Raw genomic sequence first — 12711 nt, forward strand, 5'->3', positions numbered from 1 at the left:
GTCCTTACCATAACCCTAATGACTTAAGTGTCCCAGTCCTTGCTGGTAATTCACTGGCCTGGCAATGGCTGAGCTTGGAGAAGACAGAGATGGTAAGCTTCTCTTTGCCCTTATTTATGTGCTCTGAATCAAGGATTTGACGTGCTAAGGCAGTTGCTTGTTTCTCTGAAACAACAACTCGCTGTTTTTAAGTGTCTCTGCTCTGGTAAGAGCTTTGGCAGTGAATTCTTTTGTGAGGTTCTCTTTGCCATGCAGACGTAGAACTATGTGTCTTCTCTCCAGGAAACTGGGAACTACCTAACTGGCAAGTTTGCTTGTGCCAGAGCTTAAATTGTCATGTGCCTTGATCACTATTTGTTCTTTAGGTCTCGCTATCCTTGTAAGGCTTCTCATTTTCCTTTAGGCAGCCTGTTAAAGTGACACTCTCTTTCTGAATGCTTTTTTAAATCCATTTACTAGGAGCCTTCCTTGTCCGCTGTGTTGACATTTGTAGCAGAGTTTTGGGAATAGGCTCAGCTGCAGTAAAGATCTGTCTGCTCTGCCAGCACAGGCTCTTCTCCCATCTGTGCTTTACTGTCATCCTCAGAGTTTTCAGTTGAAATACCTTAAATGCCTGATAGAATCTGGCACCGGAAGCTTGAACTGTGCAGCTGCCCTCGAGGAGGAAGGGGGAAAAAACCCTGGCAACTGAGCCCATTGTTATAATCTGGATCTCCTGGACCAGCTGAATGAGTCACTCTTTGGCTACTTGCCAGCCATCATCTCACCCCACCTTCTCTGGGAAATGGTTGCAGGCTAAGCAGCTAGTAGATGGGGGTTTCAGTTTGCAGTGTGTGAGGGAGCAGGTAGAGGTATTTGGAGCTCCTTTCTGCGAGTGCTTTTATGGTAAGAGAAAAGTTAAGACAGATCAGAGTGAAAGTTAGGAGGGGAGAGTCGCCCTGAGAGAGAAAGCAGTGACTCACGGTAAGCCTTCACACATCTGTTCTGAATTTGAGAGCTGGGTGTTTATCAGGGCTCCCGTAGCACTGAAACGCTGTAAGGACAGCCCTGCCCTCTGGTGGCAATGTCACCGTGTCCCCGCTGCCGGAGGTCCGCTCCTCCCCTGCTCCCTGCGACAGGCTGCATTGAAGCTGCCACGTTGTGAGGGCTTGCTGGGCTCAGGTGTTCTGTGTTCTTTACAGGAGAGAAGAGAGATCTTTGAGCAGCACCTGAAGGGTCTTAAACTGATCCAAGATGCCAGCTTCTACTCGCAGCGCCTCGCCGAACTGACTCCAGGCTTCAGTGGTATGATGTGCTGTGCCCTTGCGGGGCTGCTCTGCCTGCTGCTACGCTGGTTCTGCAGTTCAAGCTGGAGTTTCTTGGTTGCTTAGTTTTAACAGTATTTTGGTCTAAAAGGCTTTTTTCTTCAAGTCTTCTCCATCTCTATGGAAATAGTGGGAATCTAACCAGCTCCCTGGTGAGCTCTGATGAGCAATTGTTCATGGCTATTTTCAATCTTCTGAAGCTTCTGGGACTAGCAGGGTGTGGGAGTAGGGAAGAATACGCTTTTATAATGCCTGGGTTCCTAATTCCTAAGGGGAGGAACCACTGCTTATGCTCCTGCCCAAGCTGTTGTGGAGGATGAAATTTTGTGCTTCTGGGGAAAGACTCTTAAGCTGATACATGTAACCGGGAAAGCAATAGGAGGAATGAATAGCAATTATTTTGTTGGTCAGAGTAGAAATTGGACAGCTCTGCCTGGCTCATGTATTGAGCCTGTTTCCAGGGTAGGTCCCTGGGAGTTTGGAACAGTGCTGAGCAAGAGGCTCCAGAGTTCCTGTTTATGTGGAGTTCCTGGAATATCCTTTCTGGGTTTCCCCTCTAACAGGCCCCAGCACACTGCCTCTTCGTGACTTCTTTCAGCAGCCCCCCGCCACCGTCACCCACACACACAAACTCAGAACAGATGTTTTTTCTCTTCCGCACAGAGGTTGTGCAGTTGCTGTATGAACAGTGCAGCAGCCCATGCCAACCCAGACTGCCCACGCCACTCCCCTGTTGCTGAGAGCCAGCCTTGGCTTTAGCCTGTTAATTGATTGCTGAACTCTGTCCTCTGTGTGGCAATGCAGCATTCATTGCCAAGGCTGTTGTATTGTTCAAATCCAACATAAACACCGTGGACTAGGTTTACTCTCTGTTCCCAAGGAACAAAAAAGCGCAGGCTATTTGGCTTCCTTAGGTCCTTCTCCAGATTTGTTCTTGCCTGTTCTGTCCTCTCAGATCTCTGTCACATAACAAATCTGATGTAATTCTTGTAAACTCTTGTCTACAGGAGCTGACATAGCAAATATATGTAACGAGGCTGCTCTTCATGCTGCTAGAGAAGGTCACAAATCCATCGATACTTCAAACTTTGAGTATGCTGTGGAAAGAGTCATTGCCGGTAAGTGATCCAGCCATTTCTGTTGCTGTCTTGCTAGTCTGTACCACGCTTCTTGAGAGATGTCTCAAGTTGAGTGGGTTACATTTGAGGAAGACGGATGGGTCCGAACTGTGCTCTGTCCTGTGGAGCCGTCCTGAAGGCCTTTAGATGCGATAGTCACAGAAAGTTCTCCGAACAGGACCCCGGATGGATCGATCTTCCTGAATCTGCAGGCCACCTGAACCTGTAGCTCAGGGAGGATGGCCAGTAGCAAAACAGTAAAGAGAGAAATTCAAATCTGTATGGCTTTTTTTAGTTTAAAAAGGTTTTGGGGTTTGGTGTGGGGTTTTTTTGAAGAAAAAGAGTGGAAGTATCTCTGGGATTTTCTTGCTGTTCTGGACACCTGCTACATAAACACGAATAGCAAACAGGCTACGCATCCTCAACAGCAAGAAATTAGAGATTTTTCTTTCTGGCCTCAAAGCCCAGGCTTTGATGAATTGGCAGAATAAACGGAAAGACAGTAGAGTACTGTTCTCCCTCTGAGAACATCCTGTCAGCCTTTCGCTGTCGCTTGTGCGACTGCCAGCAGAGGAACCTCTGGAGATTACCCTGTAGCAGTATATTATAGGGAGGGGAAAAAGAGTTCCCAGAACTCTTGACTTCACCTGAGGGATTTGAGTCTGGTGGGGTTTGATCTGAACTGCCCTGTAGCCAAGCCATGGTTTTCATAATCAGACACTTAACTGCTTCCAGGCTGCAGTGTCATTACCAGGAGGTGAGCCTGAGCAAACAGGCTGGCATTCTGTGCTTTTCTTAGTAGAGCGTATGGAACAGGATGTTTGTACTAGGTCAGTCATTTCCTGATCCTGAAATTTAGTTCTCAGTTTGCTTTATCAGAAAATGCCTTAACAATTCCTCATGTAAGAGAAAATTTTAGAGAAAATTCCAGGCAGTTTCACCTGCCTCTTGAAAATGAAACCCTTGGAGTGCTCGGGTAACCATGGCCATGCTTGCACAAAGCTGAAACTGTACTCAGCAGCTCCTAGGAATGGACAGCGAGATGACTCTTACCTGTAATGCAGAAGTCCCCATCAGCCAGAGCAAAGGTGTGCTTTACTTCCCATCTGCAGGCAAAAAACCACCAAAATTGTAGAGATTTGCTTGGCTTTTCTTGCTGAATTCTACCCTTGCCTTAGCTCCCCAGACTTGGAAGATAAGGAAAAAAGCAAAGTAAGGCCACAGGGGATGTGTAGCAGAAGGGATATCTGGGATTAATGTGGTGGGCATTGCAGGGCATAAGCTTCAGCAGTTTCACTGCTGACAAGCTGGCTTACTTCACTAAGGCTCTGTGGTGTGTAGGAGGCCATAAAGTCTTTTTGTTGCTTAATCGGATTCTTTCATATTAGCAGGACCTGGCTATTTTTTCTAGACCAAGTCTAAAAGACCCCAAACAACCCTCCAGGCCCCTATATTAAATTTACCCTCGCCATGTAATAGGAATGCTTCTGGGTTTCATAATCCAGAGGGCATTTCAGTTGCTATAAAAGCTTTTCTTGAAAGAAAAAAAGATATTACTGTGCTTTCCATTATAAGCTTCTGGTTTGAATAAGAGTGGTGTGGAATCAAAAGAGAACTTTGCAAGTCCAGAGGCTCTGTCAGCCTTAAAGCTTTGTGTTGCTGTAAGGGAGGAGTAAGAACTTCTCTCTGTGGTAGTTCCCATTGTGTTTTTAGTTTGGGAACAGAAAGCAGTTAGTAAGTCAGGTCTCCTGGGAGTGAGGGAGGAAACCTGCTGACTGCACAGGGGCTTTTAGCGGTTGTCTTTAGAAGATGTAATGGAGCCTCTTTTCTTGTTAGGGTTTGTATACACTGTGTAAGGCCAGCAAAGATGCACCAGAGCTGTTTCCTGGGTTGTTTGTCTCATGAGTGTGGAAAGTATAGGCCTTCAGAGAACTTTCCTGCCTGGAGATTACATTATGTAGGAAAAGAAATAATCTTTGTAGGCACAGTGCGTGCTGTTGTGAAGAGTACAGTCCCTCCCACCTTGGTGGGCTGATGGAGGAATGCTTCCAGAATTTTTAAACTGTGTGTTTGTATATATATAGATAGTGTATATATACATCTTTCTATGGAAAGAGACATTCAGGCACACGCGCAGACACTGCTGAAGACAGGGTAAGGGACTGACTGATGAAAATCAAGGCTGTTGCAATTAATCTGCTGTTCCATCACCATCATGCCTTGCAGGGCACAGTGGTTTCCAGGGCTCCTGAGCAGTAATTTTGCAAGATCTGCCACACTAATTTTGCTGTTTCCCTGTTTAATAAAGCTCTTGACTTTGTTTAAAAATTAATGTTAATAGAATGTTGTTTTCCAAGACATCAGGTAGGCTGCTCTTGACTCTGCCTGCTCTACCCCCTACTGTTCCTGGCACTGTGCGGAGACATCGGGTTTAAAGTACTGGTACCTTTTTGCTTTCCACATGCAGAGCTATAATGAGTGCTCGATATGCAGTGTATTCTGTAGTTAACATCTTTTCTACGTGCTAGAAGTTTTACTTCCGTTCAGCATTTATTTGTTTTTTTAATCCTAATTGGACTTGATTCTGTGTTATGGACTACTGGGTTGGAAAACCGAAACTTTCAAAAATCACCTTTTTGGAGGAAGTATTAAGTGTGAGTTATGGTTTAATTTGCTAGTTCCCAGGGGCCTGAGAATAAGCTTATATGAAGCATGCCAGGTGTAATCGGAGACATTTTCAGGGTCTGGAGAAAGATTTTTGTATATACTCTTGGTCTTTTGCTGATTTGAACACTCCTAATGCACAAGAATCTCAACGGGGGCCTCTCATATATAATGCAACATCTTGCTTCTCTCATGTTCTGCCTAAGGGACTGAAAAAAAACATACAGCGAAATCAGTGTGATATCTAGCTTGTCTGTTTCGGGTTTTGTTGTTTTGGGGTTTGGTTTGGGGCTTTTTTCCCCTCCAAATGGTAGACTGACTTGTTGCAGATCTGTCCCTGGGCAGAGATACAGCGTAACATGCCTTTGGCAGACCTGGGAACAGAACAGAGCTTTACATTCGAGAGCTGTGATCTAATCAAATGTTAAATTATTTGCCTAATGATTAAGTCTGTTGTAAGGAGGAGAGGGGGGAAAAAGTTTCTGCCAGTGTTTTCAAGCAATCCAGCTGTGGATTGCTTTCTGCTGCAGGGGCAGAGAGCACCTCTTCCACAGCACATAATTGAAGGGCTTTTTACGGCCTCTCCCTAGAATGGAGTGCAATATGAAACTTGCTGGCTGTTCAGCCACACTCTGCGCTAGCTTGTGCACTTAAGTGTACATGGTTATGCCCTACCAATTACACCTCTTGCCAGCTTCTTACTGAATCCTTGTCTGCGTTCCTGTAGGCACCGCCAAGAGAAGTAAGATCTTGTCACCAGAAGAGAGGAAGGTCGTGGCGTTTCATGAATCGGGTCATGCGTTGGTTGGCTGGCTGCTAGAGCACACCGAGGCTGTGATGAAGGTAACTCCACTACCAGCTGTTGTGTAATGAAGCCTGTCACGGGGTGGGAAAACAGTACTTTGGGGTTCCCCTGTCCAAGATGCACTGATTGCTTTGTAGTACTTGTGTTGAATCCTGCTGCATTACCCTGGCCTCCATGAGCTTGGAGCTGTGAATACTGCAGCAAAATAAATGGCAAATACAGGATCATAGAATCATTTAGGTTGGAAAGGGTCTTTAAGATCGAGTCCAGCTGTTTAACCTAACACTGCCGAGTCTACCACTAAGCCATGTCCCTAAGATAGGCTGTGGAGAAGTCCGTTATTAGGCTCTATTGATGATAGCAATGGTGCAAAGCTGATTAATGAGCTGTAGGAGAAGCCTTGCAGTTAAAAGCCAACTGTAAAGCTCTTTGGAGCAACTGAGTCCCCTGACACTGCTGCTCAGTTCGTGCACTAGCTCCAGGCGCAAAGCACTGCTCCATGTGTGCGTGCATGCATATATGATCTCTTCCCCTGCCATGGCTTGCCAGCATGTTGCAGCCAGTGAAGTTATCATTGCAGGAACTGCTCTGATACTGATGGAAAGAGATGTGTTTTTCAGATTGACATTCTTGGTAGCTTGCCTGCCTGAAGCCCTTCTCTGTAGGGAAAGGCCTTGCTTTGGCACCCCGGGGTGCACTCTCTCTGGTGCACATCTCCTTGAAAAGCCTTGACAGTGGGGGGAGGTGGGGACTGGAAATGACAAGGGCAACAGCTCCTTGGCTGGCCACCAGCAGCAAATTCACTTCGACTGACCTGTTGTATAAGCTGAACTGTTGTTAATTACTCTCATTTAATGGGTGGGGGAAATGGCTCTTACTTTTTTGAAGACATCCTGTCTTTCTCCAGGTAGTCTCAGTGATTCTGCAGCACAGTGAACTGTTTGGCTTACAAACTCTGGCCTCCAAAGCAACTCCTAAATCTCAGAATTTCACTGGCTAGCTCTTAAGGACAATTTCCTTTTCATTTCTTCAGCACAAAGTGTATGTCTGTAGCTGTGAAGGCAGAGCCTTCAGCAGAGGAATGGTGACATACTGCAGTCCTTGGCCATGTCTCTGTAGATCAGCCCGTCCGTGGCTTCCGACAAATTTCACAGGGAATGCAGGCGCCTCCTTGTTTCCCCTCTGTTGGTGTAGTTAGGAGCTCTTTTGCGCTCTGAACTGAGGGATCGGCTCTGTGTTGCAGGTTTCCATAGCCCCTCGAACAAACGCAGCTCTTGGATTTGCTCAGATCCTTCCGAGAGAGCAGTACCTCTTCACCAAAGAACAGCTGCTGGAGAGGATGTGTATGGCGCTGGGGGGAAGAGTGTCTGAGGCCATCACCTTTAACAAAGTCACTACAGGTGAGGAGCCAGACCCAGGCACAGGCAGGTGGAGGTTGTGCTGAGAGCCTGAACTTCCGTGCTTGCTCTGTCCAAGGGTGATCTGAGCAAGAGACAAGAGGTTTTCTGCACTAGGAGGAAGAAATGTCAAATTGCATGTTTTGATCTTCGGCTTGCGTTTGTGAGCACAGAGGTCTCTTGTTGTTGGTTGCCACTGTATTGTCTTAGACTTGTTCCAAAGCCTAAGGCCACAGATGGAATTACCTGGTGAGGCTTTTGGCACATGGGTAGGCCTAGAGCTTTCTGTGCCGTGTTTCCAACTAGTTATATCCAAGTAGGATAACAGCAGGCAGTGGCAGGTAAGCGCTGCACGTGAGCTCTCTGCCAGCAGATCCGCTCACCGTTGTGCATGTCTTGCAGCATGTGTGGGAAGGTCCATCAGCAGGTGGAGTGTTCACCGCTGTGGGTCCTCTGGTCTCTCAACCAGTGGAATGCATGTTTGTGCAGGATGTGCTTCTCTTGCGCTCAGCTCAGAGCTGGCAAGCATTGCATCACTCTCTTTCCCAGGAGCACAGGATGACCTGAAGAAGGTGACCCAGATAGCCTACTCTATGGTGAAGCAGTACGGGATGGTGCCCAGCATTGGGCAGCTCTCCTTCCCAGACCTGGAGAGTGCAGCTGGAATTGGTCGGCGCCCTTTCAGCCAGGGACTTCAGCAGATGATGGACCATGTAAGGGCACCCTTGGTTACATACTCCCATTTGTTCTTTACTGTCTTCACTTCAGTGAAAACACACAAGTAACTTGCACCCAAACAGTTTGCATTTTTCTTTTAGTTAGTAAAGATTAAATCTCAACAAGCGAGTGCTTGCCTTTTCTGTTACAGTGTATTGAAACTATGCAGTGAGGCTTTAAGAACAGCTAAGATCACATAGAGCTGTGAGCTCAGCCCAGTAGCACTGTGCTGCCTGCAGCTGCAGTGAGGGGCTGTGGAATATGCTGCACTGCATAAAGCTGACTGTGAAAGCTGCAGTCCTGGTTCCAGTGTGGACGAGACCCTGGTGAGCTTCTGGGAGACAGGAGGTGCAATTGTGATGTTTGGAGAGAAGGAGAAATGCTTTGCAGGGGAAGAAGAATAGTCTGGGGAGATTGGGGAGTTGTGGAACTGCAGATAAATACCCAGCTAGGGAAAGATTCTGTGGCATGAAGTCTCTCCAGGCCCTCGAGAGCCCCTTGTATATCTAAGCATGACTGTGCAGTGCTTAGACTACAAGAAACCTGTGTCTTAAAGATTCAGTTGCACAACTTAAATGTCTCCACTTCCTAGATTAGAGAGACTATCTACCCAAAACAATGTCTCAGACTGAAAAATGTTAGCCTGTTTTGACAGGAAATTGGGCTTCATTAATGAAAAAAAATAGCCTTATTTGAAAAGTCAAATAGTTGGAAATGAAAAAGTACTGTGGTTCAGAAGTGCTATGGTTGTGCTTCCCTGGGATTTGTGCTGAGCTGCATCTTTTGCTGCTGGACAGCCTCCTGAGGTAGACTGCATTTCCCATCAGCTGGGACTCTACTGAAGAGTTGTACTAGTGCAGGAGTTTACCATTCCTTGTTGTGAGTACTCCTTTGGTGCTTTTTCAGATGGTTTGTCTGTATTTTCTGTTGATGGGAACAGCTTTCTGCCTGGCTCAGTTTGCAGATCCATCCCTCAGTGCTCTCCTTGTTTATTCACATGTTGTGTTTTTTGCCACCTACGCTCCAAATCTCTCATTTTGTTACTGTCTTCTAGGAAGCGAAAGTCCTAGTGGCTCAGGCTTACAGGCGCACAGAAAAACTCTTATTGGAGAACCGGGACAAGCTGCAAACAGTAAGTTGGAGTTGTGTGGGGGTTTTGTTTGGTTGTTTTTGTTTTGTGGGGTTTTCTTTAACTGGTGTTTCTTGCCTTGCTACTTCTTGTGCTCTGCAGTTCGGCTGCTGCAGTGTCTCTGTGGTCCTAGAAAGTCTTGTAGTGGATGTGCTGGGGCTTGTGTTGCGAACAAGGGACTGCTTCCTGCATATCCCCCAGACTAGGAGCAGACATGGGGAGAGATGTGTGCCTTTTCCAGCAGCAAGTAGTCTGCTTCCTGACACCAGCTGGTATTTGCAGGGTAGAGGAGTCAGAGTGGAAGCGATCAAAGCTAGAATTTGTGTCCGTCACCTGCAATTCTCTGCTAGCCTCTTGGCAGTGTCATTTCCTGGAGAGCAGTGACTGTTTTTTGTGAAGTGTACAAAGGCAGGAACAGCTCATCCTTCTGGGTCCTATAGATGTACAGGAATCAAGTGGACAGCTTCTGGATTTGGTGAAGGAATATGGAACCTGTCACCTTGGCTGATTGGTGCTGGTCCGTGCTTTCTGGTGACTCCAGGCAGTTTTCATCTGCCAGCTCCTTGATACCTGATATACCAAGGCATCCTTGTTGCAGAAGTAGAGCTTTACCTCCTCCGCTTTGTGTCCTGACAGTCCCCACACCAGTCACTGTGGCATGTCCCCATCTCTCTGCCAGGAGCTCTGTACCCATCGCTCTGGGCTGAGCCACTCTTGGGTTGCAGCACCCTGTGTATCTACTTGATCTTTCCTTCAGAAGTCTGGTCCATAACATCCAAAAGTCAGGAGTCAAATAACATTCAAAAGTCAGTTGACCAGGAGTCAACTCAAGTGTTGCATATTTTGGAAATAAAACAGTCCTTTTCCTTAAATCTTTTTAAACAAATAACAACAACAACAACAAAATCCCCTTCAACTACACAACTGCAGGCCTGCTGTGCGTAGTAAGGTAGCCAGAGCTTGCTGGCTCAGACACCCTGCTGCTGGCCATATCGCAGCCCTGTCCCCGGAACAGTGCCCTGGGAGTGCTCTGAAGGCAGGCATCGTTAGGGGGTCTCCTCTCTGCAGGCCTCCTCTGTTCTGATTCTTTCATTTAACAGGAGTCAGATGTTTGCTAGAGGCTCATCACAGAAAAACTTTTAAGTTAAGCCAAAGTATCTACAGAGTAAATGTTTTGGCTGCCAGGCCAGTGTGTCGCATCTTGTCAGCAGAATTGAGCAGTTCCATGTTTGACAGTCACCTGCTGCTCCGGTGTGGCCCTTCTGCTGGCAGAGGGGCCAGAGAATTCAACTTTTCTGGAGAGGAACTTCTGATGACCTTCAGCCTGTGCCTGCAGGAGCAGACAGCTCTTTGTTAGCACTGTGCATACAGGGGAGGGGTGCTGATCTGACTGTGTCTCATTTGCTGCTGCTTTGGCATCTCAGGCAGGGCCACAGGTGCAGTGACAGTGGCAGGAAGGGCACTTCTCTAACTGTTCCTGGGCTTGTGCCTCGCCAAATCATTCTCTAGATCTTGTTTTGTTGCCTCCAGTCATACTGTGTGTTCTTGGCCAAACACGCTCTTGTGAAAGGTGCCGACAGCCTGGAGAACTTTGTACTGGCTCCAGCAGGCTTTTGGGTCGCCCTGCCTGTGGTGTGGTAGCCAGGGGTCTGCTCCTCCCGGGCTGCAGCACGTGCTGCGTCCAGATGTTGAGATCCCACTTGAGCTGGCAGGGAGAAGTTCACATCAGTTCAGAGATTCTGTTTTTGAACGCCTGTGCCTCATTATGTCTTATTTACTTTTTCTAGCTGTCTAATGCCCTCCTGGAGAAAGAAGTGATAAATTACGATGACATTGAAGCTTTGATTGGGCCTCCACCCTACGGGCCGAAGAAAATGATAGCTCCTCAGAGCTGGCTTCAAGCAGAGCGAGACAAGCAGGACACAAGAGATGAAGAAATGCCCCAGCAGCCACCAAACCATGAGGAGGAGGAAGAACCACGCCTGAGACCAGTATGAAGCCCGCTCCTGATGTGGAATGGGAGGACTCTGAAGGCTTCTTTTGGACACAGACTCTCTTTTCAGCTCCAGAATCAAAGATACTGAGCAGGGAATCTCTGTGCTGCTGTTACCCAAAAATTAAGGGATGGCTACGTTAGCTCTTCTAATGAGCTTTTTCCTGCAGGAAGGAGAACTCCTTAGGATTTTGAAATCAATTCTCAGCAGGGTAGTAGTGATTAGGAGTTGGGCAAGTCTAATCCACTGGCAAGTTTTCTTGTACATGGGAGCAGTGTACATGTTCTTAAGGGTGAAGGATCCTGAGGAGTCCCTGTAAGCCTCTGCCTGCGCTGTGTGGCACAGCCAGAGTGCAGGGCTGTCCCTGTCAGTGCCAGAATGGTCAGTGTAGTGAAACCCCTGTGAGGCTGAGCTGGCTGAGGTGCTGTAGTTCTTGTGCGACTCCACTGTAACCTTTGGTCATCTCTGCTGCTGAACATAAAATAGAAACAGAAAAAAAGACTTCACTAGAATAAACTGTGCATAACATGCTGCTGTGTTTGCAGAATGTGTCAAGACGCAGTTAATGTGTTTCGGCACATAGGAAGAAGCTTATAGCTACAGTTATACAGGACAAGGAGAAGAACTCTGGCCAGTAACTTTATATGCAGTTTTTATAGCAAGTGTCCCACAAGCAGAAATTGAGGAAAACCTGTGTGCAGAACCCAGCATAACCCCGCAGTGTGATGTTAGAAACTAGTGTTGCAGAGAGCAGCTCAGAGTTCCATGTTGGAAGACATGGTGGCCCCGCTGGCTCAGAGCTCCAGGGATGCTCTCGGGAGCTTGAGCAAAAGCAGGTGTGTTCCTTGGGAAGCCTCGGTAAAAAGCTGCCAGTCCCTCTGGCTCCATCCCCATGGCTCTTGCAAAACAAGCTGTGATGACATGGTCGTCTGCCATTCATCAGGGAAGGCATTAAAATGATTGTTGGTGCCTGGTGTGCTGTGACTGGGTTAATCTTTTAGGAAGGATTATTGTCTCAAGTTATTCCATGAGGATTGTCTGTGACCTGAAAAGACCCAAGCCCAGCCGCTGACAGCTTTCAGCTCCCACCCTTCAGGCCGTATGTAATCGTTGTCCTCAGGCTGGGAGCAGGGAGGCTCTTCCTCTCCTGGTGATGGTGGGGAGGATGTTCTGTTCTGCCAGGCATCCTCTCCCCTGTCCCTGCATACAGCCACCTGCATCCACAGAGCCTTGAGCCCTCCCTGGGGCTTTTTGCTGCTGGTGGGGGTGATTTCCCTCTCCTTTGGAGCAGAAGTGGTTTTCTACATCTGGGATGCTACTGCCTGTATTTTTTTTTTTTTTTTCCCTTCTGAACTTGTGCATTTCTTCACAAGCTCATTCTGTGAATTCACTTCTCCAGCAGCAGATGAAATTTCAAATGTTCTTTGATTTTTTTGTTTGTTTGGTTTTTTTTAAGTTGTGGCCATGTTCTGAGGTGCCTGAAGAAACCCTTGGCCACAAGGGTGATGAGGTGATTGCTGGAACACTTGCAGGACAGTGCAGGGTCCTGGTGGCTTCCAAGGTGCAGCTGCTGTGGCTGTGGC

General features: G+C 47.3%; 1 protein-coding gene across 5 annotated transcripts in view; it reads left to right on the forward strand.

Annotated features, from left to right (window-relative positions):
- Positions 1-12102, forward strand: part of SPG7 (SPG7 matrix AAA peptidase subunit, paraplegin) — a 42075-nt gene extending 29973 nt beyond the window's left edge. For all 5 annotated transcript variants that reach the window (XM_027802366.2, XM_027802376.2, XM_055726264.1 and 2 more), the window contains 7 exons: positions 1182-1284; positions 2312-2422; positions 5814-5929; positions 7135-7291; positions 7838-8001; positions 9060-9137; positions 10922-12102. In XM_027802366.2, the coding sequence (XP_027658167.1) occupies positions 1182-1284; positions 2312-2422; positions 5814-5929; positions 7135-7291; positions 7838-8001; positions 9060-9137; positions 10922-11131 (939 nt within the window). In that variant the 3' untranslated portion in view covers positions 11132-12102. The remainder of the gene's footprint in view (positions 1-1181; positions 1285-2311; positions 2423-5813; positions 5930-7134; positions 7292-7837; positions 8002-9059; positions 9138-10921) is intronic.
- Positions 12103-12711: the final 609 nt, after the last annotated feature.

Source organism: Falco cherrug, chromosome 14 (assembly GCF_023634085.1).
Source record: "Falco cherrug isolate bFalChe1 chromosome 14, bFalChe1.pri, whole genome shotgun sequence".
Lineage (NCBI taxonomy): Eukaryota > Metazoa > Chordata > Aves > Falconiformes > Falconidae > Falco > Falco cherrug.